Source organism: Zootoca vivipara, chromosome 10 (genome assembly GCF_965207765.1).
Source record: "Zootoca vivipara chromosome 10, rZooViv2.hap1.1, whole genome shotgun sequence".
NCBI lineage: Eukaryota > Metazoa > Chordata > Lepidosauria > Squamata > Lacertidae > Zootoca > Zootoca vivipara.
The window spans coordinates 35438696-35466488 of record NC_142593.1 but is presented as its reverse complement, the minus strand read 5'-3'; the positions used below and the strand labels follow the sequence as shown (position 1 = coordinate 35466488).

At 41.7% G+C, this 27793-nt stretch overlaps 1 protein-coding gene and 1 long non-coding RNA gene across 2 annotated transcripts in view; both read left to right on the top strand.

Annotated features, from left to right (window-relative positions):
• Nucleotides 1-27793, top strand: part of ARSB (arylsulfatase B) — a 66112-nt gene that overhangs the window by 9396 nt on the left and 28923 nt on the right. Inside the window, exons 3-6 of the mRNA XM_035099802.3 lie at nt 3493-3683; nt 6088-6295; nt 23899-24142; nt 27345-27415. Coding sequence (XP_034955693.1) covers nt 3493-3683; nt 6088-6295; nt 23899-24142; nt 27345-27415 — 714 coding nt within the window. The remainder of the gene's footprint in view (nt 1-3492; nt 3684-6087; nt 6296-23898; nt 24143-27344; nt 27416-27793) is intronic.
• Nucleotides 15303-16756, top strand: LOC148684434 (uncharacterized). The gene is made up of 2 exons (XR_015946000.1): nt 15303-15427; nt 16656-16756. It is a non-coding gene; the product is annotated as an uncharacterized LOC148684434 (long non-coding RNA).

The following is a 27793-nucleotide window of genomic DNA, read 5'->3' as shown; positions in this document are numbered from 1 at the left end:
TTCCAGATGTTTTGGGCTTCAAATCCCAATTAGCCCATCTAGGAGCATGGCCAGTCATTGGGCCAGGATGATGGCAGCTGTAGTTGAAAACACCTGGATGGTACCAGATTGGGGGAAGCTGCTTTGGAGGCTTTGGGGGATGGTGTAACAGCATGAGGAGGGCAAAGGCATAAGGTGCTAATTTCTACCGAGTACAGAAGTCTGATGCATCAGGGATGTCGCCTTATTCTGCCTCTAAGATATGATTTCTCAAAAGTTGTTGCAGTGGCCTCTTGTGACCATGGAGGCATTGAATTGCATCACTGATTTGTATCTGTGATACCAGAACAAGAATCACAGCTGAAGGACTCTGCATTCAGAAAACTTAAGGTGGGGAATTAGAGCTTGTGTTCTATCACTGAGTTATGTCCAACTTCGAAACAACAACAACAAAAAATTCCTTCCAGTAGCACCTTAGAGCCCAACTAAGTTTGTTATTGGTATGAGCTTTCAGAGACCTGCCAACTTATAACCTCTCTGTGGCATGGGATTTTCTGGATGTGAAGGGTTGGGTGGGATGAGTTGAAATGATGAGTTCTGTATGGTGGATTGAGTGAAATGAAACTCCCTGAAACTCACATAAGAAAAATAAAAGTATACAGTGTAAATGCGTGGAATGTATGAAATACTGAATAGATTTGATTTTTCTTCTGCCTTCCATTCAGAAATAAGCAAAAATGTGTATGGAACACATTTATGGTACAGGAAATATCTCTGTCTCCCAGAAACAATATTGTCACATGCTTGTACATAAAACGCCAAAATGGAGCAGAAGTTGCCTGCTTTTTACTTGGCTCTTGTTGGCTGTCTTTGGGGTCCATATGTCTTTGTTCTTGGTTTGTTCCATCATTTTACTATTATGGATGGCCATGCATACGAGTTATGAATTATAATGAAAATCTTGGGTGCAATCCAGCCAAGGGCATTGCTAAATCCTTAAAAGGCTAAAGGCACAGGACCGTGACACAAATTTGCATAACATTTGCAGATGCTAATTTATACCGGTATGTACAGATTTAGGCTGACCGTCAGGGAAAACTGCTTAATAAGCAAGTTAGAAACCACAAAATTTTAAGTTTTTTAAAAGGGGAAAGAGGTAGGAAATGTCTGGGCATGGTGCAAAAGCCTTGGGGCTAAGCTTAACAACAGAATCCAGCCGAAGAGGCTCAGTTAGTGGACCAGATTCCTCCCTGCCCCAACTGCAGCCTCCTGCATGCCCTAAAAATCTATTGAAGGAGCATGGGGGCAGAAGGAAGAGGAAAAGGGCAAGCCCCATTGCATAAACAGAAGTCTCCTTCTGTAACACTGGATGTCACATGTTGATTGCAAACTGATAATAGAACTGGGTGAGGGAATTTAAGATGGTAGGATCTGAACCTGGCGAAGACTAGGAAAGACTTGGGTACAATAGCCCTAATGGTCAAATTGAGGGGTTCCCCCTAATACAATTTTGAAAGACAACAAAATGCATTGTAGGATTTCCCCTTCTGTATAGAAATGTGCACTTTTCACAGTTAACACAAGCTCCTTACACAGTGTTGTTTCAGTGTTGTCAGGTGGAATTCCAGGAAAAAAATTAAAAAGTGGAAACTTCAAAGGCCATGTTTAGGTAACTGAGGGTGTAACCCATGCTATATCATGGCATTGGTACACTGCTAATTTTAATTATCTTTGAATGTTTAATATCTCTTTTTGCCTACCTTTTATTGATAATTCTGTTTTTGTTTGTAATAAAATCTCTAAATTATTTAAAATCAAGTGGCATAAATATTTTGTTAAATATAATAAAGAAATATAGGACTTTCGTTTGCTCCTTGTGACTGAAAACCGGAGGAGCTGCCTATTAACTCTTATTATCCATTGGTGTCAATCCAGATGTGTGTATTTGTGTCTGTTAAACGGCACTAATTCGTGGTAAGCTAGCTGTAGAAAGATTTTATTTGGAAATCCTTTTGTTCTGTTTGGAAATGGGGATCATTTATTCTGGAGAGACTGTCTAACTCACCAGTTGGTGTCAGCAGGAGATTGGAAATGTTTGAATAGCTTGCATGAAAAATACTCTTTGCAACATATAAATAGCTTAGTAATTCTAGCTTCAGCTGCAAGAATTATTATAGGGTTTTTGTTTTCTTTTGTTTTTTCAAACCATCTTGGCTGCTGTGGCTTTTCATCTTTGACATTCCATAATTTCAGTTTCAAAATCTCTCATGCACTTGCCAATTTAAAAGTGCCATTGGACTCCTATTAACCATGCAAGCATGGAAGCAGATGTATAATGGTTTTTGTTTTTAGTTTTTTAATGGTGTGGATGAGAGAGTTTGCCAAATGATTTGTTGACTTGTTTTATAAAAACAATCCTATTTAGTCCTGGTATTCTGCCCCCTCCCCCAGGTGTACCAGACCAGGTAAATTCCTCCTTTTTACTGACCTACAAAGGGAGCTCCGAATCTTACTGACATTCTGCTTTTAAAGACTCTCCTACTGAAATTGTCACAGGCATTCCAGCATAGAAAAAAAAGCCGGGGACATGCTATGTTCACCACCCAGATGTCCCCCTGGACTCAGGCATGGGCACAACCCCTCTCAAGGTTGACCAAACCATTGAGTCCCTGTATTCCTTTAACGGAATACCCTTCACATAAGGATGGCGAGAGCGTTCCCCCATCCCTATCACCTGGACCAGAGCCTATCCGCAACCTTACAAATTGTGACAATTTGCTACATGGCAGGCGAAACCCAGATGGCACCAGCCAATCAGCCAAGTGGGGAAAATTCCTGCCATGCCCCTGTCCCAACAACACACGACGGCATAGCAAGGTCAAGCACACAAGCCCTAAAAATGGGAGAGGTGGGCGGGTGTTCCGATGCACTGACCAAAAGAGGAAGCTCTGGGTCACGTGCATAGGCATATATAGGTCCCTTGATCAGTTTGACTAGCGTCTCATTGGCTTGATTCAACCCAGCATCAAGGGACCTACCAATAGGGTGTTGTGGCTATCCAATCGTACCCACCCACAACACAGGGTTTGGTTGCCAGGTCGCACCGCAACGCGTGCCCTCTTTGAGGGAGGACACGATTTGTGGAATGCCCTCCCTTCCCTGGTGAGGCATATCTCTCTCTCTCATTATTGGCTTTCAATATCAATTTAAAAACATTCCTGTTTATCCAGGCTGAAGGATACTGACCATGGCAAGCATGAAATTTGCAGCTTTGAGGGTATGTGATTGTTTTTAAATGGTTTGGATACTCTAAAAGTTTTTAAATTTTTTTTATTTGTTTGCTAATGTTTTAAATATGTTTTATTTTAAATTGTATTGTTTAAACATTTTGATGTTTGCTTCCTTGGGGCTCCTTTGAGAGGAAGGCTGGAAAGAGAAATGTAATACATAATACATAAATACATAAATTTATTGAATACATAAAAAGAGAGAATTAATCTCTCTCTCTTTTAGGTTACCTTCTTGGAAGTGAAGATTACTATTCTCACGAGCGCTGTGTGGCCATCGAAGCAAAGAACGTAACTCGATGTGCTCTTGATTTTCGAGAGGGAGAAAAAGTTGCAGATGGATTTAAAGACATGTACTCTACTAATGTGTTTGCAAAAAGAGCAGTAGATCTTATAGCTAACCACCAGGCTGAGAAGGTACAATTCTCTTTCTTAAAATATAAAGTTGGAATTAATACATTTTGATGCATTTATGATCAGACGCTTTGGTGCAGCTACCTGTTCTTAGTCCCATTATAGTCGTAAGGGAATTTAACAATGTATTAGGGGGAAACCTTGACAGGGCTGTCCTACAAAAAGATCAGAAAGAAACTGAATTCAATTTCTCAAACACATTCTTCGGTTTTTCTGCTTCTTGTATGAGAAATTTGATAGAGCAGCTTCAAAATACTGTAATATTAGTTTGTTTAAATCTTGGCGGCAAAACTTGTTCCAGTGCTATTTGCTTGTGTCACCTGTGGCTGCCAGTGTGATGCTGTGAATAGTGTTGTGCTTGATGGTTGCATGGGTCCAGTTCCTTCTTCGTTCACTGGCTCCCTGTGGCAGTCACTGTGGCTGCAATCCTATACATGGTGGTCTGGTAAACAACCCCCTTTAACTCAGTGGAACCGACTTCACCTGCAAAGGATTTCCATGTATGCCTCTGCCACATCCCTCTTAGGTCTCTCATTACCTAAGGTTGGTGTAGAGATAAAGTTGGAATAACCTTATGTATGCTGCCTTTAGGTAGAAAACCATATATGTTATGTATGCTGCCCTTGGTAGAAAACCATATATGTTTGTAATATTGCATTGATATTATTAATATCAATACATTGTTAAACCGGGTGATCAATTAGATACTATTATTAAATATCAGTACAGTGGTACCTTGGTTCTCAAATGCCGAAAACCTGGAAGTAAGTGTTTTTGAACATTTTTTGGAAGCTGAACGTCTGATGCGGCTGTCGACTGTTACCGGTATTTCTGGGGCACCTGCACCAATCAGAAGCTGCGCCTTGTTTTTTGAACATTTCAGAAGTCAAACAGACTTCCAGAATGGATTAAGTTTGGCGCTTTTGTTTTTGATATTTAATTTGCGTTTTTGTGGCTTTTTCGGTTAATTTGTTTTTGTGACTGTGTGGAACCCAGTTCAGCTACTGATTGATTGATTCAAAATAAAAAAAATTCCTTCAGTAGCACCTTAAAGACCAACTAAGTTTTTATTTTGGTATGAGCTTTCGTGTGCATGCACACTTCTTCAGATACACAGATTGTATGACTGCGGAAATGGATAAAAGCCCCCCATCCAAAAAATGACTATCATCAGTGTAGGTAAGAAAAAAATATTTTTATCATCTACAATACTGTCTTATTTATTTTATAGTACAGTACATTGATTATTAGGGATGCAGGTGGCGCTGTGGTCTAAACCACAGAGTCTAGGGCTTGCCGATTGGAAGGTTGGCAGTTTGAATCCCCACGACGGGGTGAACTCCCATTGCTCGGTCCCAGCTCCTGCCAACCTAGCAGTTTGAAAGCACATCAAAGTGTAAGTAGATAAATGGATACCGCTCTGGCAGGAAGGTAAATGGCATTTCCGTGTGCTGCTCTGGTTCACCAGAAGCGGCTTAGTCATGCTGGCCACATGACCCGGAAGCTGTCTGCGGACAAACGCCGGCTCCCTCGTCCAGTAAAGTGAGATGAGCGCCGCAATCCCTGAGTCATCCATGACTGGACCTAACGGTCAGGGGTACCTTTACCTTTACTTTACATTGATTATTGCTTTCATTTTATGGCTCAATGGTCTCGTTAGATAGTTTTGCATTACTGTCTATGGGAAAGCGCACCTTGGTTTTGGAACGCTTTGGTTTTGAAACGGACTTCCGGAACAGATTAAGTTTGAGAACCAAGGTACCACTGTAATGTTAAATATTAACATTATTATTAAATATTCATCTAAACCACTTAATGTTAAACATCTCAAAGCAATAAGCAGTAAAAACTATCAATGTAAACCACAAAAAGAAATCAAAGATGCAGTACAATACAATACAATACAATACCATAAGGTACTAACAGGGAGAAGTCCAGCCTTAGTGGCGCAGGAAAAACTGAGAAAAGAAAGTTTCATCTTTAAAAGATGTCTCAGGCAGATTACACAAATTGTACTCCCTGTCCCACACCACTAATGTAGCATGTCTGACCCAATTACTGGTGTGCCCCGCTCTTAAATATTTCTAGACTTCTCTAATGAAAGCAAAAATTGAATTTGAAGGTCTGCCTGGAGCTAGATCAGCTTATGGCCCTCCAGATGTTGTTGGACTGCAACTCTCATCATCCTTGACTGCTGGCCATTCTGGCTGGGGCCAGTGCAGTCTGGCAACATCATAAAAAATGGGGATGTCTTCAATTAAATATTCTTTTATCCTTGAGAACTGAAGACAGAAGGCAGGAAGGAAGCCAGTAGCTGCAGCTGGAAGCTTATCAGCCAGGATTATGCTGATTATGGCATTTAATGATGCGGTCCCTTTTTTTTGGTGTTGTGCCTTTTCTGCGACAGCCTCTCTTTCTCTACCTTGCTCTGCAATCAGTCCACGAGCCTCTTCAAGTACCTGAGAAATACATAGAGCCATATTCTTTTATCAAAGACAATAAGAGACGCAAATATGCAGGAATGGTGTCCATCATGGATGAAGCTGTGGGAAATGTCACAGCAGCCCTGAAGAAGTACGGCCTTTGGAACAACACGGTTCTAATATTTTCTACAGGTAAGATTAACAATTAGATATATGCACATATTATTGGCAATTTTCTATTGGCTATTAAGCTGATTATCTAGCAGGGGAAATGGAGATTGGGATTGGGAAAGAATGCTAAAGGCTTACTTGGTATCTGTGTAAGGAATGTAACCCCCCCCCCCAAAGAAAACCCCCCATAAAACTCTTAATAAACCATCCCTGCAATCCAAACGCACAGCTACCCATTCTGTTGGCTACAACAGAATGCTTCTGTCAGCAAGGGCAGTTGGAGGGGGCTAAGAAAGATTTGTGGGCACCACGTTGGTGACCCCTTGAGAAGAAAAGCAGTCCAGAGCTAAGGCTGCATCGGTGAGACCCTGCAACCAAAGAACACATGTGCTTCTTCTTTGTACAACACCTGGGGAAAAAAGACCCAAGTTGTTTTGCTTTGTTGCAGTCTTGATTTGATAGGGCAATTTGCAGCATTTACATTGATAAATACTACTGCAATTAATCCTACTTGTAGCCAAAATTGCAGTGGCAGTTTCCGTGTGCTGGAGCAGGGGCAGGAGTTCTGAAGTGGGGAACTGGATCCTTGTGTGAGGCTCGCACAGATGCCACAGATTGAGCCTGGGACCATCTGCATGCCAAGCAGATGCTGTCTGTGCCACTGAGCTATGGCCCTTAGCCTGCTGTTTGTCGTGGCTTCTTATTGTGTACCCACGCAGTCAAATATTATAGTAAACATGCTTCTGTTTTAGTGCTAAATACCGGAAAGTGTGGGAAGCAATAAGTGAGGCTTCCACCTAACAGAGGCTAAACGGTGGCTTGATAGGCAGAAATTCAACAGACTTACCTGTTCCAGGCAGAAAAATAAAATGATGGGGAAGGGTGTCTCTGTTGTACCTGATCATTGCCACAAGAGGGCGCCATAAGATGCGAAGTAGGGCTTCTCTTGTAACAATGATGTTTGATAGAGCCCACATACTAATTTATTTCCACCGTGCATTGTTGGTTCAAAGTGTGGCCCTTTTTACCGCTAACACTAGGAGTTATCAGCCTTTGTCACAGTGTTCCTCCCAAGGGCGGCAAACAAAACAATCTGTGTACGTCCCCCTCCGCCAACGGCTGCTACAAACTAATCAACATCCTGTTCCTATTTGGCATCCTGGAGAGTGTTTGTGTTGGGCCTTCTTCTGCAGGTGGAAATGCCAGAGAGTAATTTGGTCCTGTGACAACAAGAGCTGATGCAGTATAACGATTAGACTAGCGTCAGGCTACGACTGCCGAACCCAAGTTCAAATCCCCACTCAACTGTGAAGCTCACTTGCATGGCCTTGAGGCAATCGCTGTGTCTCAGCCCAGCTTTTACCTCACAGGGTTGTTGTGAGGACATAATTGGGCGAACCCATGAGCTGCTTGGGGTTGGATAAAAGTGTAACAGACATGCATAGAATTACATTTCCTTTTGCCCCTCACCCACACCCAGACAAGTGTAACACTTGTATAGTACCAGTTTTAAGTTGTTCACAAAGAGCTACACATACCTTGTCCCAATAACCCTCACAGTAGCCATCTGTGGAAGGCTAGCGTGATTATCTCCATATTGCAGGGGATTGTGCAACTGTCGCAGAGAGACTTTGGGTATCTTACAGTCACCTTATGGTTGAGGAAAGATATGAATTGGGATCTGATAGAGCCATAGAACCTACTTCTCTATTGTTGTTGTTGTTTAGCCGTGTCTGACTCTTCGTGACCCCATGGACCATAGCACGCCAGGCACTCCTGTCTTCCACTGCCTCCCGCAGTTTGGTCAAACTCATGTTGGTAGCTCTTTCTGAAACATAGCCTACTCTTTGAGATGGCCTTTGGAGTTCAGAGATAAGTTGGAAAAGGGACTTCTTTTTATTTTGCTCTGAGTCCTCTTTGTTTTTTACTCCTCTTAAAAAACTCCACTCGGGTTTGGTTGGGCTATTAATCTAAATAAATACCGTAATATAGTGAAATATGCATGAGTCTAATCCTGAGTTGGTTCAATTTCAGCTGAATGATACCAGTATAACAAAAGGTATAATAAAATTATGGTGGCATTGTTTTAAAACAACCTATAAGAATGTAAGTAGTTTAATGTGCAAATTTCAGAAGACAACAGCCTTTTGCTGCTTTGGTGTAAAGACACTAAAATGCTACTGTGTGTAAATATAGTGGACTGGGGGGGGGATCACTGTTCTGCAGAATGAAGCTGAGTTTCCATTTTATTCATTACCAACTAGCAATTAGTTGATGTATGCCTGGGACCCTACAAAGATCCATATTGTTTGCCCCTAGAGAGGACTGCAGTGTTCTACAGATCCTATGCAACCAGATTAAGATTTGAAATGATGAATTGATTCTTAATATGTGTGACTGGGGAGGAGCTTTGGAGTTCAAACTGAGGACAGCGGTCTTCGCAGATACATACCTTGAGCTGCTTGTGCACAGTGTAGGTCTTTGATGTATTCGTTAAATGTCTGGCATCAGTGGGAGTATAGAGAGGCCCATTCTGCAAGTGATTATAGACAGCATACACACACATCTGTGTGTGCGCACACACGCACGTGCGCGCGCGCGCACACACACACACAGTCTTAAATTGTTTGGTGCATAAGTTCAAGAGTCCAGTTCAATGGGAATGCCAGAGGTCAGAAATCAACTTGCTTGGTTGAGCTATGAATTGGAGCTTTCATAGAGGCTGCATAGCTGTAGTAAATACTATTAATCCACCCCTTTCATAAGCACTGGAAGGATTCACCCACACAATAAAAAAACTAATAATGGGGGGAAATGACGTGCTTTTATTGCTATCTTTGGCAGCCGGTTCTAAATGCTTCATCCAAGCTGAAGTGTACAGAAGAGCTGCTTGTAGGCTTGCCCCTTGCTTCAATCCAGTCCTCAGCCTCATGCCTTTTTAATAACTAAATGTTTCAGACATTCCATATCAGCACCACCCTCTATAATTCTTGACATATTTAGTCTCTCTTTTATTGTTCCTAATATAGATAGTTCAGACTTGGTTCCTTTTTTCCACAGAGGGATTCCAGATGCAGTGTGCCTCTTTCTGCTAGTTGGTTGATAGTAATATATTGGCATATTACTTATTGGCCATGTTTGCACAAAACAGTAAGCCAGAGTTAAACGAAGTATGGATTACCAGGAATGAGCAAGCACACTAGTACATGCGACTCATACTGTCTCTGCCCTCCTCCTTTTCCCTTTGTTGCACTGGGAGGAAACAGATGAGAGTGCTGACTTAGTATTGCAGTGATACCTCTGGATACGCACACCTCCGGTTGTGTATCCTTCAGGATGCGAACGCAGCAAACCCGGAAGTATTTTTCCGGGTTTCACCACACACGCATGTGCAGAAGTGGTGTACCGCCCCACGCGCATGCGCAGAAGTGGTCCCTCCAGTTGCGGAAACCTCAGGATCCGACCGGAGCTACCACTGTTTAAGAGGTACCACTGTTTAAGTACACAATTGGTTCCGGAAGTCTGTACTTAACCTGAAGCGAACTTTCCCATTGAAAGTAATGGGAAGTGGATTAATCCGTTCCAGACGGGTCCATGGAGTACTCAACCTGAAGCGTACTTAACCCAAAGTATGAGTGTAATTGGTTCTGGAAGTCCGTACTTAACCTGAAGTGTACTTAACCTAAAGCGAACTTTCCCATTGAAAGTAATGGAAAGTGGATTTATCCATTACAGATGGGTCTGTGGAGTACTTAAACTGAAAGTACTCAAACCGAAGCGTACTTAAACCTTTATGACTGTACATGCAAACTAGTCCTTGTGTTTTGTTTCACTCCAGACAACCACAAGGGCAAACCAACAACAAACCATGGTTCACATGGAAAGCTAAGCCGGCAGTCTGGTTTTGTTTTTCCCCTGACATGGCAAAAGGTATAGGGTGTGTGTGATTTGAACAGTGTACACCAGCATGCTTGTTCATTTCCAGTAAGCCATACTTGGTTTAATTCTGGTTTACTGTTACATATGCACCAGGCTGCTGTGGATGCATATTCATCTTCTGTATGATATTGGCCCTTGGTCTGATCCATCAAGGCTCTTCTTCTCTACTTAAAAGAAAAAAATAAATGCTATCTGATTCTGCTCGGTTGCTGCCCAACATTGTTTGGAACAAAATTGTGGGTGGGTTTCAACTAAGTTGTTGCATATATGAAGCAAGGTCTGCTTGTGCAATGAGATCTTCCCCCTTCTCCAACCCATGGAGCCTGGCACCCCCTCAATCTGATCTGCAGGGCTTAATAGGAGCTCTACTTATGCCAATTTTGGGTGCGTCCGCCCCACCTTCACTCTAGGCACCCTGTTGTTTCATTACCCTGAGCTCCCTGGAAAACCAAAATGTGCCTTCGTCCACAGAAAGAGGATGCTCTCAGGAGCAATTGTGTCATCTGTCCAAGTTGCTTCTCTAATCCAGAGATCAACCAGGACTTTGAGGCAATGGGGACTTACTCAGAACAGTCAGAAAACCATGTAGATCCATTTTGGCTTGATAGGTGTCTCCACCCTACTGGAGGTTAGGAGTTCCTGGAAGCTTAAACTTCATCAAATAGATTATTAGGGCCTCACTATGTGCAGATATGATCCCCTATTTGTTCCTTTAGGAATGAGGTTTTTTAGACCAGGGAAACAACAGATAGGAAAAAGGGATAAACACGCCTCCCCCCCACCCCCCACTGGTTCTCTGCTCCTAATCACTCCCTTCCTCAAAATCAGTTTTGATCCCTCTGAAGAAAGGGTATAAGGGTATTTGAGGTTTTGTTACATGCATGTCTGTGTAATGTGTAGTTAGGCCCCTAAAAAGGTTTGTCCCAAAGTAACTTACACTGAAATGGAAACTTGGACTCTTCCGAGCAAATGTGTTTCAGATATATGTTTAGTAAATATGTCTGTCACGTTCTTTATTAACTATAGAATTCTGGCCACCACCTCTGTAATATGTCAGTTGTATTAATAAATACTACATTTGGCATATCCTTCTACAAGGATGCCTTAGTTTCTAAATGTTTTTATAATTCCCTGAGAAGCTATTTTGTTTTTCTCCTGCATGGAAACAGCTTCGCCTTTTATTGTTCTGCATAATTTCACAGGTTCCATAAATGGTGCAGAATAAGACAGTGAAATGTTAGGACTTGCGACAAGCCTGCTGAAATCTTAAAACCGACAAATGATTTTCTAGTTAATTAATAGCCTGTCTTTTTCTTGACATAGTACAAGCCGATCTGTCACCGCTGCTCAAAAGCTGGTTGTGTGCTCTTGTTTGATTAATCAGGTCCCATGGCTTAGGCCAAGCTGCACTGGTACCCGCGTCTGTGCACAATGTCACAAACAACATCCCAAACTACTTGTGATAAACAAGCAAAAAGTTGATGCACACACATGGCCCGCTCTTTATTTCTTTAATGAAGACAATACAGTTTATCTTTATAAACCAAGCTTACATGTAGGGCTTGCTTCACACCTAGATGAATTGGCATGTGAAAAGGTGCCACGAATGTCTACATTGCTGCATGTAACTGCATGTAGAAGCAGAGGCATGGGATGCAACAAGCTGGCCACTACAGTGTACTGCTATCACATAGGGCATATATGCTCCTTAACAGCCAATAGGAACAACTGACAGGTATATAAATGCTTTTGGAGGGTGGGATAGTAACTAGCCACAGCTTCTAGAGCAGGCGTCCTCAACCTCGGCCCTCCAGATGTTTTGAGACTACAATTCCCATCATCCCTGACCACTGGTCCTGCTAGCTAGGGATCATGGGAGTTGTAGGCCAAAAACATCTGGAGGGCCGAGGTAGAGGAAGCCTGTTCTAGCTAGTGTAGATCTTTGTAGTGTGTATCTTTGGCTTGCAGGCAATTCTATCTAAGTCTGTCAAAAGCCTTGACGTGTTCTTCAAATCTGTGATTATGTGTCCTGGACATGTCTGTTGAGAAGATTGCTATGATAACCATGCAACAAAAAGCCACATGATTCAGAGAAAGAGATCTGTGCTTTTGAATGAATATAGTGAAGTGAAATGAGCCCAGCTGTGTGCATGTGATACCATAGGAGTTATTTACATGCATTTTGTTAGGATTGCATATATGCTTTTGCAGGGGTGTGTGTGTAAATGAAAAGATGGCTTTCACACATCCACAATGCACAGCTTTATTCTGAGGATATGCTTCTCTTTGCTCTGTACTTAACCATCTGCCCTACACATCTCTCAGAACTTGCAAAAAATTGGCAGGCTACAAAGATGATTTAAAATCCTTTTAAGTTTATGGAGACACAGTCTACTTGAGGGTTGAACAATACTTATCCAATCCAGTCAGGTTCCCTGCTGTGCAAGGTATTGTCCAGTACTACATGTTCCAGGGTTAGCTTTCAGCTGAGATTTCCTATCAACTCTGCTTTTGCCATCTTGTCAAGGCTGCCATCCACCCACCCACCCCAGCAAGTCTCCCATCCTAAAAATTGCTAAAAGCTGTTAGCACATTCTGAAAGACACTAATCAATTGGCAAAACAAGGAACAAATGTTAACTCTCAAGCCTTCTGCTTTGCTTTCACAGATGATTAATATAAATAGCACACTAGTAGAATTCTGCGGTGAACTGGCCAAGTTAGACACCCATGATTTTTTGGTATGATCTGAAAAAAATTCAAAAGTAGAAAGATGACTGCAAGTGCCTGAATAGTTAGGGAGCTTCATTCAATCATTCACTGATTTGCTACATTTATATAATAGATTGCCATATAAGTTACATGATAAAAGGAGGAAATAAGAAATGATGCATATCCAGGGACCAGCAATTTCCACCCGTTGCATTAAGGTTGCATAAGAACCAAGTGGAACACCACAAAATAAAGCACTTCTGAAGGGATAGGGCAGGAGAAAACCAAGTGGCATTTGGTTCCAGCCAAGGTCAGTGGGGAGGATAGGCCTTATTGTCTCACCTCTCAAAGCATGTCCTTTTTCATGCAATAGCTTGATTTGAGACGATGTGTTGCAACGTGGAAGCACTTCAACATTTCTCACTAACATTAACAACAACAATTTCTCACCAGCATTCAAGAAACATCACAAATGTTTAAGCTAAGCGTTTATAGATCAGAATTTGAGAGTGCTGTTGTGCTCAGGTTGTACTTGTAGGTTTTCCATGGGCCTGTGTGAGAACTGGATACTGGACTAGATGGGTCACTGGCCTGACACAGCAGCACTGCTCTTATAGAATCATTCTAGCTTTGGAAGGGACTGTGAGGGATATCTGGTTCAACCTTCTGCAATGCAGGAATCTTTTCCCCAATGTGGGGCTCGAACCCACGACTCTGAGATTAAGAGTCTCATGCTCTACTGGCTGATCTATGCTCTACCAACTGAGCTATTGTGTTCTTAATTTAATTGATATATGGAATACTTCAGAAGCAGTATCAAAAATATCTTGATAGTTAGAAATTTCATAAATAACGGACCATTACTAGCTAAAACCAATCAATCTCATCATGCATGGAACCCCCAGTGTGAGCTGAGATCTTTGTACACAGAAGCTTATAAAAGTAGGCGGTATCTGTATGTTGCATCCTCCCTTCTTTTTTGTGATGGACTTCCTGTTAGAGAACTTCCTGCTTGCTGAAGGTTTGGAAGAAGGAGCTCACTTCAATGCCCCCACTACAGGGGGGGGGGGACGACCTATATACTAGGCAGGAACAAATCCCTCACAACAACAACAGCTACTACTATTATCTACTGTCATAAAGCAAAGTAAATTTGATAGAGCAAGCTTTGGCCAAATACTGGAGAAACATCATGGATACTGTCCTGGTGACAATTAACAAGGATATGACTGTTGGAACTGCAGTGTTCCGGGAATGTATATAGATCATATTTGTTGAACAAGTTCCAAGATTATAAATTTTTAGAATTAAATCCTTTATAAAATCAATGATATGATGGGTTATGTTTTACCACTAGGTCCATTGGCTGCATTGTTCTGTTTTTGTGAGTTATTTAGATCTTTGTGAAGAGATGGAAATGATTATCCATTTGTTAATAGCAGCACGAATGGCCATATACTAGAAATAGAAAAAAATAAACCCATCCCGCCATCACAGACTGGCAGTTAGAGGACTTAGAGATTGTGTGTGTGTGTGTGTGTGTGTGTGTGTGTGTGTGAGAGAGAGAGAGAGAGAGAGAGACCAATGTCATTAGAGTAAAAGGAGGCAGGCGGGTGGATAATTGTTTTATGGAGAAATTGAGCCATTTCATAGCTATTTGGAATAATAAAGTAGAATGTGCTGGCCAATATTATACTTGGAGTCATACAAGAGGATAATAAATTTTGGACCAACAACATTGATCTGTTGTTTTCCTGTCGTGGTCTGTAGAAAATTGGACCACGTGGATTAAATTTCTCATTTTGTGTTATCCTGTTGTTTAGAGATGGGGTTTTTAAATACATACATACATACATACATACATACATACATACATACATACATACATACATGCCACTCCTGGCATCAGAGAAGGGAACTGATTTGAAAAGCAGATGTAAATAGGTCTGATCTGCTGACTGGAGTTATAGTTCACACTAAATAAAGCCACTTCCTTGGGTTTTGGCCTGTGCTTTACAAGATATGGTACTGTAATTACAGCTGCTCTTTATTTGAGAATCGTTGCAGGAGAAAAACAGCACCACACTAGCAGCTGAGCAATTCCCTGACGCTGAGCTACAGCCATGTCACTCATGCCACTAATGCTGAAATGTTTAATCCTTTGTTTTTATTGTTGGTGTTCCTGGGTTGGTTTGGGGGGCTTTAGATGCTGGCCAGTTTTCATTGGCTGCAGGGATTGTTATTGGAATGGCTGACAGCTGTCTGCCAGGCTGTCTGCAGAGCCTTCCTGTGCTCAGTGCTGTTCAGCTTCACAGAGCTATTGTTCGCCTTGAGCCCTCCCTCCCCACTCCCCGCCTTAAAGCCTTTCCCAGCCATATCCTGATATGGTAAACCGCTTAAATTAGCTCCAGATTGTTCTGTTTATTTTGTGCAAGATAAGCGACAATGTGCAGCCACAGCCGTCCACCTCAAATAAACTGAGGAGGAAGGAGAGGAGAGCAAGGTAATCTGGTTGACCAAATGCAGCCGTCCCCAAACAAGAAAGGCATGACACAAAGCGTTAATATGCATAGATCATTTCCTCTCTCCTTCACAGTGCCGCTGTGCCAGAGAGCGTATTCTTGGAGAGCACTTTATTTTCAAGGCAGCGTTCTCATATAGCTGGCAACCTTAATAGGAATCCCTGCTCATTTCCTCAAGATCTTGTGTGTTGTTTTTTTCCTGGGGGAAAAAATAGGGGAAAACCTTCTGTTATCTATAATGATGTTTAAAAGCAGCCTCCCTCATATGCATCAGTCTTGATAATAATCACCCTTATGCCTCTACAGTGGTACCTCGGTTTAAGTACACAATTGGTTCCGGAAGTCTGTACTTAACCTGAAGCGTACTTAACCTGAAGCGAACTTTCCCATTGAAAGTAATGGAAAGTGGATTAATCCATTCCAGACGGGTCCGCAGAGTACTTAAACTGAAAGTACTCAAACCGAAGCGTACTTAAACCGAGGTATGACTGTACTTCAGTAGATTTTACATTTCTGACTGTAAAAGTGTTTTCCACGCAGCTTAGAGTGTGTTAAGATTGTGATATTCGACTTTCTGAAGTTCTTAGACAACATCTGGGAAAGTGCAGCAGTAATGGCCTCATTTCCTCCATGGCCCTTTTGAAGGCATTACAAATATACATCTCAATTAGGTCCTTAACTTAAAAAAATAAAATAAAACCAAAAAAACCCAGATGAGTATATCCTTTCCCAAAAGAACACACTGCTTCAAAAGGCATAAGAGGATGCCCAAACTGGGCATTCAAAATAAACTTCCTTCTCTGAATAAGAACACATAAATGTTCCAGCCACATTTTAGCAGGTTTTGACCCTCAGAATTCAGTATTCCATTCAGTAGACATAGGTTTTTGGCTACGTTCCTAAATAAACTTGCATTGAAGCAAGTTCCAGTGAAACCGGTGGATCTTCCATCCAAGAAAATGGTTGGCATCTGCAGATATTCTACATTAAAACAAAAACAAGCTTAACTATGTGGGACAGCCATTTGCTTTGTTCAAGACCTTGTGCAGGAATGTGACAGAAGGAAAACAAGGTTGCATTTGGAAAGTATATTTTGCACATATGTGGGAGCTTATTTTTACAGTTATATAGAAATGAATATAGTGGATGTGGTGATATTTGGAGTTGCTACAAACCTCATTCTTTATTTTACTTGCTGGTTCTTCCTAGGCCATGGATTCCCAACAAAATTTTCTCGAGGACCTCGAGCCGCTATTGTGACAAGGACCCCCATTAATTCCTAATCCTAAAATTAAAAAGTGAGAGCCAAATTAAGAGTCTTTTTATATTTTATATTTATACGTTTTTTACAGTTACGATTTAGGTTCAATGGACACTGACAAGATCGGTTCGAGAGTCACTGACTTACTTGCTTGAACATCAAATGCATTATCTTCTTCTTCATCTGTAGGCCTTTGTCGTTTTAACGAACCACTTTTTAACCAACGGTCCATTTTTAACTACGCGAACTGTAGCTTCCGCGAAAAACAACGTTTTGTTTACAAACACTACTGTTTTGCAAAGAGGCAGCGCATGCCAGGGAGGAGGGAGGGGAATGGAGAAGTCAGGGTACCTGCGCAGTAGCGCACAAATTAAGCTGACGCGCGCAAAGCATCTTGAGGAGGTGAGCGTTAGTAGAATGCGCGCGCTGCCTCTTTGCAAAACAGTAGTGTCTGTAAAGCGCCACCTAACGGCATACAGCAGAACTACTGCCTCTATCTAATTCTAGTTTTGCGCTAGACTCTGCTCATGCAGGAAGCGGCCAAAACAAAAAATCTGTTATCATACAAAATATATTTAATATATTTTTTATTCTAATAGCACCTTGCGGACCCCTCTGGCATAGCTCGCGGACCCCTGGGGGTCCCCGGACCACCTGTTGGGAACCACTGTCCTAGGCTATGTGTTTAGGGCTGAGATACATGCATCCTTTTGTTAATCCTGCAGACTGTTCATTTTTATCTCAGGAGCACATTCAGGAATATTTTTAGGAGGAGACTTTGTGCTCAGAAATGGCTTTTTACTTGCTATTTTCCAGAGCAAAGTAACCTTACCTTAGCTGCTATTATAATTGAAAAATTCAGCTCTCTTGAGTCACCATATTTTATTTTCCTCTGAACATTGTGTGCACATAGTCCATACTGAATTACTCTCAGGTGACAGAAATCATGTGTCAGCATCTCTTATTCTTGGAATAGCTTGAAGTAGAAGAAATCAATTTTTTATTACTTCTGTTGCTTTGTTTATTAAAATGAGAAGGCTTCTTGGTTTGGTTCTGTATTAAAACAGGAACACTGAAATAAGTGGTGGGACGGGATGGGACGGGACAATAACTCATAATTACGTTCATGCACTCCACTATGTTTAATTGACACAATAGTCAACACAGTAGTATAAAGTTGGGATGATTTGAAGGTCATTTACTAATAATACTTTGTACTGAGAGGGACTCCTACAGTCGACACCAAGCCCTACATGAATGCACAGTTAACTTTTGGTTTTCACTACTTCAAAACAGGGTGATGGTTGCTTGGTTAGATGGGGTTGCAGTATCCACCTGTTCTGTTCTGCAAAGGGAAGGAATCCTTCTGTTAGCTGAGGAGTCTTTGATCTATTGGAAGGCTCCACTAACAGTAGAGGAGGTGAGGCAGTTCCTGGAGATTCCTTCTTCAGATCTCTGTGCCACCATCCATGATAGGGGCCCTTAACTCTCTGGAGCAGATTTCTAGGGGACACAGAGATCTTACTCCCTTCTTCTGTTAGCAAAGGCATCCGCTGAATCAAAAGCCTGTCCGCACACAAAATGATTTGGTTTGTGATTTCTTATAAAAGGGCTAGATCACCTGTGATTCTCCAGGTGTTAGGTAAAGGTAAAGGGACCCCTGACCATTAGGTCCAGTCGTAACCGACTCTGGGGTTGCGGCGCTCATCTCGCGTTATCGGCCAAGGGAGCCGGCATACAGCTTCCAGGTCATGTGGCCAGCATGACAGAGCTACTTCTGGCGAACCAGAGCAGCACACAGAAATGCCGTTTACCTTCCCGCTGTAGCGGTACCTATTTATCTACTTGCACTTTGACGCGCTTTCGAACTGCTAGGTTGGCAGGTGTTACTGGACTACAACTCCCATCATCTCTGCCCATTGGCCTTGCTGGCTGGGCTGATGGGACCCATAGTCCCAACAACAAATGAAAGGTTACAGATTTCCCCATCCCTGTGCTAGGCAAATCTTTGAAGGATCTTCCAATGGTTGTTAGCTTAGTGGAACGGCTGTGCTCAATGGCGGTACATTTCCATTGTTACCAGATTCCAGGGTCAAAAAACAACAACAATAACAATGGTCACAGTCATGCCAAGTGTATACCTTTGCTGATCTGTGTGGAAAAGCTAATGCTAGGCTGAAATGGATCTTGCAAAGTTCCAGCAAGGCAATCCTTTCATCTAGAATAGAGACGGACAGAATAAATTTAATAGGTGGTTAAGCAATCATTTACATGATGCAGCTACCCAGATTAAGATTTCTTGACTGCTGTATTTGGATTTAGCTTTATAGGTTAGTTAACACTTGCTTTTGTTTTTTCTTCATCCACCATTGTGAAGAGAAGCTTAGAATTGTAAGCTATTTGTATTTCAAATAACAGGGAATAGGATCAAATTACTTCAGGGGCACACAATGAGGAATTCATGGGGATTATGTCAGTAAACACAACAGTGACCTAGCTAAGCATGGCTCCTTTTCCTAATGTGAGCAGGCATGCTTCACGTTCTCTAAGACACCTTTGAAGCTTTCTTACCTGCTCTCATTGGCATTTTATTATGGCCTGTCATCTTGAATCTAGTGTAAAATATCAAGGTGATTACCCAGCTAATGGCATCTTGACCACCAGCAATTATTTTGGAAAAGAACTTCCTTTTTACTTCATGTATGGTGGGGTGGTGTGTGTGTGTGTGTGTTTAAAAGAGAGAAACAGTCTGCAACCCAGTTTAGAAACCAATTTTACAATTCTAGTTTGTGGTTTTTAAGACCCCCAATTTTAAATATGTACCTCTGAATATTCTTAGCTTGTTGTGATATCCATGTATGCACATGGCACTGGATCATAGGAAGAGAGCACAAAGATTGTTTCATGAGCTCTTCAGATTCTTGCTGATTTAGTAATGTTGGTTTATTCCAGGTCAAGCATTCATTATTTTGCTGCCTTGCAGTTCTTAAAAGATGTTCATGCTGATAAGCCAGTTTATACTAGTTATCATTGTCTTGCCTGTAGCTTCATGGGCTCACACTGTACCAGGATATCTGGCAAGTCTTCAGATGGAACTGAGCAGAAAGGGGGCTGCTTTTCTGCTTTATTGATTCATATAAGATCTTTAGCAAGGCTAAAATTGAATCAAGGTCCTGATTCTCAAAAACCTTGTACTAATAAAGCAATTCTGAAGCAGTTCTAGGGACATGAGAAACATCTGTCCAAAGTTCATGAATAATGATTTTTTCAGCCAAAATTCTACATAAACTGCCTGAGTTCCCACTTTCAGTGCCTTGTTGTAGAGGAAATGAAAAGAAATCTGTTGCTCTTAGGTGAAGATTGGAGAGAAGGGTGGAAGAAACTTCCTACAAGCAGTGCAGATAATTTAATTATGTGCTGAAAAGTTTGCCATATGGACTGTTTCCCTAGATTTGGAGGAAACAAAAGAAATAAGAAAAGGGGAACTGCAGTGGGATAAAGTTGATCACTGTATTATTTTAGTCATCCAGACTTTGGAGGTAATTCCATCATGCAGCCTTCTACATGTCTGGTATTTTTCTTCTAATCATCAGGAAAATCAGCTGACTTGGATTTCCAATCCAGCTGCTGATTGAAGCTCAGAAGATTGGAGCTCCATTGCAGAAGCATCCACTCGTGTCTTTAATTGCAGTTATGCATTTAGTAAACATGTGTAGGACACACTTGACATATAGGAGGTTCCCCCCCCCCCTTTATATGCTTGTGTGAGGTGAAAATGTTTGGGACTGGCACACGTGCCTGAAGCACAAATTGGTTAATCTCCCATAGATCTAAGGAGCCACATCAAAAGGAATTATGTCAATTTGGTTTACAAAGCGTAATGAAATTGTTCGTGTTTAGCTGTCCTGTTAATGTACTTACCGCTTCAGATACACTTGCCCTTCAAGCCCTGAGATGCCATTAAGCACAATAAACTTTGGGGCCATGTTCAGCATTATTGGGCACACAGACACACACACCCCAGTAGAGGGAAATGTTCCATGTGCTCATTGGCATTTCCATTGGCCTAGGAATGTGTGCTGTACTAAGTAAGTTCATTGGTCCGTCTGCCTCCATACTGGCTGTGCTGACTGGCAGCTGCTCACTAAGGTTTCACACAGGAGTTTTTCCTTGTCTGGAGATGTCATGAAATAGACCTCAGACCTTTCTGCATGCAGAACACTGTGCTCTTCCACTAAGCCACAGCCATGTTAGTTGCATTTCATTCTCACTGAAATAAATAGAAATGGAGGTGTGTGTGGTTTTCTCATTGATTTTAATGGGATCCAAGTGCACTAACTCAGTCTGGATACAACCCAATGTATTTCATCTTCATAGAGGTGAATGAGAAGCTTCTGCCTCCATGGGGACCCACTGCAAATGTTGCAGACACTGGATCAGAACCTGCAAGACACTTACTTTTGTAGACTAGTCTATCAAAGTACTCCTGATTGGTTTACCCATACTTGTTTTTAACTTGGTGGCTGGACATGTCACATAATGGCTCATACAAGTGTGTCAGTCATCAAATCACCACCACCAGATTTTTCACATCACTCGATATCAGGCACAATCCTTTTCAATGGAGGAGGCTTGCTCACTCAGCTCAGAATCATCAAGTGATGAGAAAACAAGAATATTCATGAGGCTGTTGTCCTGAAATGGGTTCTTACCCTTGCATTACAATAAATCTGATAGGACTAAAACATTATCAATCATTTTGCCTGAAATGACTTTGATATTGTTAATCCTTTGGCCCTGGACTCCAATTTCTTCATGAGTTTAAAGTTTCAGGACAATCCAGGATGTCTGGTGGACTCACATATTGCCAAGCATGTATAGAAAACTGGTCAGAAATAAGCCATGTTGTACTTGTTGCATGGTTATAGTACAAATCTGTACCAGAAGCACTGATCAATATAGTTGTCAAGTCCTGGAAGCCAACGTTTAGGTTGCAAGATTACATGTTAAAGAAGTGAACCTCCAAAAAAAGTATCAAAAATCTGTTCTACCAACAGAACGAGCTACACATTCATTACTTGCCAAACTTGATAAGGTGGTGGTGATCCAGGACTAGGTCTTCCATTTCTATACAGTGGTACCTCGGGTTAAGAACTTAATTCGTTCTGAAGGTCTGTTCTTGACCTGAAACTGTTCTTAATCTGAGGTACCGTTTTAGCTAATGGAGCCTCCCGCTGCTGCCGCCATGCAATTTCTGTTCTCATCCTGAAGCAAAGTTCTTAACCCGAGGTACTATTTCTGGGTTAGTGGAGTCTGTAACCTGAAGCGTCTGTAACCCGAGGTGCCACTGTATTTTTGGTCCAGAGAGCACCACCTCTTGTAGATCAAATCCTGTAAATGGTAGAAGAATCTCAAAGGCCTCTTTCTGTGTTTATTTTCTGGATTTCATACACAAGGCAGTAAAGTAAAGAGGATGTTCTTACAAGATTTCTTTCTCCTTTGTGACATAATGATGGTGCATAGGATCCTGAAGGTTGCTGGGTGGAAGACCTTAGGCTGTTGATGATTTGCAGAAAGGCAGCTCTGGATCCAACCTTTTTGTCTAGACAATGTGTGTATATAAGTGTGTATATGGTGTTACCATAGAAGAGGCATTTCTCTTGTGTTAGAGAGAATGCTTGTTTTAAATGATACTTGAAGCCTGCACATTCATAAGTCACATAAATAATAGGTTTTAAGAATGTATATCAGTGTCTGCTGCCCAGTGAATTAGGAACACCTTTTCAGTCAATTAAAAGGTTTTAGAATTGATGAATCAATCAGTGGATCAACTATTGCAGCCCTACTCACAACCCACCCACTTCAGAACAAAATAATATTGGTCTTTACTCTCCCTGTTTAATGAGCATTAAATTGCAACAGAACCCTTCATTACTGTGTGATTTTTCTCCAGTAACAAAGGGAAACTGTATTTACTGATGTTTATAAAACTTGAAAGTAGAGCAGTGCAGAGCCAGAAGCAGGTAGAATTCTCTCCCAGTGGGAGGTATATCACAAGTGAATAGGATCCCTTAACAGGATCCCTTATAAAAAGATGGGAGTGCTGGGATCTTGGAAGTGAAAAATTTCTTTTAATAAATACACATTTCAAAGTGAAACCATTCAAATTATGCATTAGATAAGAACCAGTGGGATGTAACAGTGAGAGTGTTAGACTATGACCTGGGAGACCAGAGTTTGAATCCCCACTCAACCATGAAACTCATTGGGTGCCCTTGGGCCAGTCCCTTTTTCTCAGCCTGGCCTACCTCACAAGGTTGTTGTGAAGATTAAATAGGGAGGGGGAACCTTGGAGGTATATACGTGTAATGAATAAAGAAGTATAATGGTGATGATGATAGTTGTAATGCATACGCTGAGGAATGTCATTGGTCCATCTCTAACCCAATATTGTCTACTCTGATTGGCAGTGGGTCTCCAAAGTCAGTCAGGAATTTCCCCCAGTACCTGCTACCTGACACTTTAACCTGAGTTGCCAGTTCTTGTTCTTTGCCACTAAATTATGGGCACTCCTTATTAAGATACAGTGCTCTACACCTTGTTTATAAATGTTAGTCAGATATGTTAGCTATGAAATGTTGTCTAATAAAAAAAACCTCAGCAACCCTGTAGCAGATGATGATGTGGGGCAATGGTGCTTGCCTGACCTCCCAGCAGCAGGGTCACTGGTGTTTACTAAGAGAAAGAAGTGGGGTGGGAATGCAACAAGGAGGTTGACACTGTGCAAACACACACCTGGAGCACCATATTGGTTCTGCAAGTGTGTTTTCACATTGCTGACCTGGTCCACATTGCCGTGGTCTTTCCATTCTTCCTCCCAGTAAACAGCAGTGACCCATCTGTCAGGAGGTCGAATAAACACTGCCACCGCACACCACCATTTGCTACTGCTACCATCTGAATAATAGAATTATAAAATTGTAGAGTTGGAAGGGGATCACCCAGTCCAACCACCTACAGAGCAGGAATCTCAACTAACGCAGCCATGACAGGTGGCCATCCAGCCTCTCCTTTGAAAACTCCAATGAAGGAGATGTATAAAGCTTTTTTAATAAATAAATAAATAAATAAATAAATAAATAAATAAATAAATACAGGGTTTCTCCATACTTACCGCTTAATATGTTTCAGATAATGGGGGCCAAACGCTGGCAGGTGGAAATAACTGGCCATTAAGAGGAAGAAAATGGACACTGTGGGAAGGCGGAGTGAGAGGAGCTGGATTTGTTGCAAGTCCTTTACTGAAACGGAAGGGAGTGGAAAGTCATGACCTTATCCATATTTCTGATTGGCTGCCAACCCTGGTGAAGCTCGCTGGAGGGTCTACAAATGGCACAAAGCCTTTAGATGGTTTTGATGTATGGAGAACAATCAGGTAACCTTTGTTTTATTGGAATTTATCTCTCTCCCCCCCCCCCCCCAATGGTGCATTATGGGCAACCAAGATGTTGCTGGGGCCAAAATTCTTGTTTGCCATGGTGTTTTTTTTAAAGTAAACGTCTTTCAAAATGTGATCGGATTTTCTTTTAATGGATTTATTAACTAACCGAAGTGGGGCAAGTAAACTTAATCAAGCTAGCAGACTCAAGCAGCAAACATTTTGTATGACGCCTTGTTTTCTTATGTTCAAAAATCCATGTAACTCATGAGAAGGTCCTGAGAAATAATTTATCACTTGAGTGTTTGCTGCTATAAGTGGATTTGATTAAATGAATGATAACCTAGCTGTTTATAACAGAAAAATTAATGCAACCCTGATGCATGTCCACTATGTAATACATCAAAAACTTTCCTGCCAATAGTCTGATTAAGTCAAATTACTCATGGGCAAGTTTTCACCTAAATTTTCCCTGTAGAATTTCCTCCCCCCCCCTTTGCAATCTAACCAGAATTCCCCAGAGTGCTGGGTGTTTTAACAGTGTAAACAGATACATTCTTGCATGGTTGAAAAGTAACTGGTTTTCAATATCACTGAGTAAACAAGATGGAGAGAGGTGATAATTGCTTCATTAAGCTATCAGCAATGCAGAAAGCGGTTTGCAGTCTTGCATAGTTTCAGCAGGGGTATTTTATTGAAACTATAATGGCTGGGTTTTTAATAGATTGGATTAAGCTGTCTGAGTTTTAAAAGTACAAGGGTGCACAGAATTACTGGTAGACCCCCCATGGAAGAAAAAACATCTGCAGTAATTACAGTTTTGCAACAGACAAAGTACATGGAATTGACCACAGTCTCCTCCTTGCTTGACTCTGTCATGCATCAGTTCCTTACAACAGCTTTCTATTAGAGCTATTTAAACTATTTTTGCCTGCCTGGGGTGATGTTTTTATTATTCTATCTGGTTGGACAGGCATCTCCAGAGATGTTGTGGATATTGAATACCTTCCTGTGTTGGAACAAAGGGTTGTACTGCAGGAACCATTGGGTATTCTCCAGCAATCTGATTCTGTGAACTTTCCCAAGTGCTGCAGACCAACCAGGGTTTTGGTTGGACAAGGCATTCTTGATAAAGTTGAAAGCATAGCACTCAATTTCCTTTAGAAAGTTATTTTTTCTAGCTGCAGCTAGTACAAAATGTTTTCACCCCCCTCTTGGTGAATGCAGGGGGCATTAAAAACCTGCTCCCTGCTGTTTGCACTGACTACCTGTCAGTTTCCAGGCATAATTCAAGGTATTAATTATGTTGCACAAAGCCCTATATATCTAGGGTGCTGGGTACTTTGTACAGCATCCCCCCCACATGACACCCTTCTCCCATAAAATGGAGAGAGGCCCTGATCCATTTCCCATGAGGACAAATTTGTTGACTTAGGCAACTGTATTTTTCGTTAGGGTGCTGCAACATTACCGGTATGTTGTATCCAAATGCTTTCTAATCAGAGTAGATCCATTTACATTAATGAACCAAAGTTAGTCATGCCCATTAACTTCAGTGGGTCTACTCTGAGTAGCACTAGCATTGGACACAACCCTTTGAAACACTTCCCCCCAAAAGGCCTCCTGAGCTCCTACCTTTAGTCATTTTGGCTGAGAGCCAAATAAGTCATACTTAGAACAGGCCAATTGAAATAAATGAGCCTAAGTCCCATGATTTTAAGTGAGTCTACTCTGAATATGATTAACATTGGGCATCACCCTCAGAAAGCAAGTGAGAACCATTTTGTTTTACATTATTTTTATTGCTAGTTATATGTCTTCTTGTTTAATTGTGTGGTAAATGTTTTCTAAATATCTTGCATTGACTTACAGTGTTTTATAACTATTGGGTAGCTAAAAAGAAGATTGTTCTTTGTAGCCCTGGCTTGATTTCAAGACAAGGTCCAAAGGATCTGCAAAGCCATAGCTCAAGCCACACCTGAAAGGAACAGTTTTTGTTTGTAGGCATGACTTGAAATCAAACCACATATGTAAAAAAAATCCTTCCAGTAGCACCTTAGAGACCAACTAAGTTTGTTATTGGTATGAGCTTTCATGTGCATGCACACTTCTTCAGATACCACGAAAGCTCATACCAATGACAAACTTAGTTGGTCTCTAAGGTGCTACTGGAAGGAATTTTTTTATTTTGTTTCGACTATGGCAGACCAACACGGCTACCTACCTGTAACTACACATATGTAAAGGAAGAATTGGGAGTGGACTTTCCTTTGGTGTTCTGCCTTCTGGCCTCATGTTTACATTGGACTATTGACTGGTAGGTGGCCCTGCACATCTATCCAAGTGGGAAGTTGGTGGTGGGAAGTTCAATCTGGCTCACTTTCCCCTTCTCTGAACTAAGTTCCACTCAGAGTAGACCAGTTTAAATTAATGGGCCTATGTTAGTCATGCCCATTAATTTCATCGGGTCTGCTCTCTGTATGACTAACATTGGATACAACCCATTAATGCAAATCCTTTGAGTTTCCACTTTGTGTGAAGACAAACCATGTGTAACATCTAATAGTGGCCATGTCCAAGCAGAACGGACTTCCACTTGTGCAATGGGACTTCCTCTTCCCCTCCTTCACCCTCCTTATGCACCCCAAATCTTCTCTGGTTGATTGGCTCTCTTCAGCAGATTTTGTGGGGCCACAGGAGCTTCAGGGTGGGGAGGAGAGAGGAAAAAGCGAAGTCCTGATGGCTGAATAAAAGCCCACTTCCCCAATGTTGGATTTCGCCAATGTACGCATTCCTGAAATGCATAACTAAAATTAATTGGGCTCCTGATTACTCTGAGTGTAACTTAGTTCAGGGTTGGGGAACTGAATCCAGCCCGAACTCCCCACCACCACGGATCACTTCCCTAGGTGGGAAGGGCCACCCACTTGTCAATCATGTGATGGTAACCATGAAACCAGGAGGCAGAGCTTCAAAGGAAAGTGTGCTCCCAATTCTTCTTTTCTTCTTCTGGCTTGATTTTGGTACAGGACAAACAATATCCTGTTTAAATTTCTGAGTAGCTTTGCACACTTAATTAGTTAACAGACTCCCTTTCTTCTTGAGAGAATCGCAAAAGGAATGATTGAAATAGCTGGGCTGGGATTCTGTTAAACTGTAGAAAGAAATTTAATGCCTTTCCTAATAAACTTTATTCTAGTGAAGGCGAACCTTCCCCCAGAACGGAGCTGCTTCATAACATAGACCCGATTTTTGTGGATCCGTCTCCATGTGAGTCTACCGTTATTAATTCCTGGAACTTTTGGACAGGTCCTTGAGGCCCAGTTGGGGGGTGGGGGTGGGGTTCCCCTATCAACGTAGTTTTTATTTTTCTCTCTGGGTGAAGAATTTGAATCAGGCTGGACACCAGCCATTCTGACGCTATGCCATGAAGTGTTGCAGTGATCTCATCTTCAGAGCACGGTTAACTACACTCTAAATCATTCCCAGAGTCTGTTGTGTTCTCCCGTGCTCCAAAGTTGCTCATATGTAAATCATAATGCAGCCCAGAGTGTAGAGCTGTTGACAGATAACCACATGTTCCAGGTACATGGTGAGGCACCATGCCAAGGACCAAAATGCCCCCAGCCCTGAAAAGTGGCGGTTATC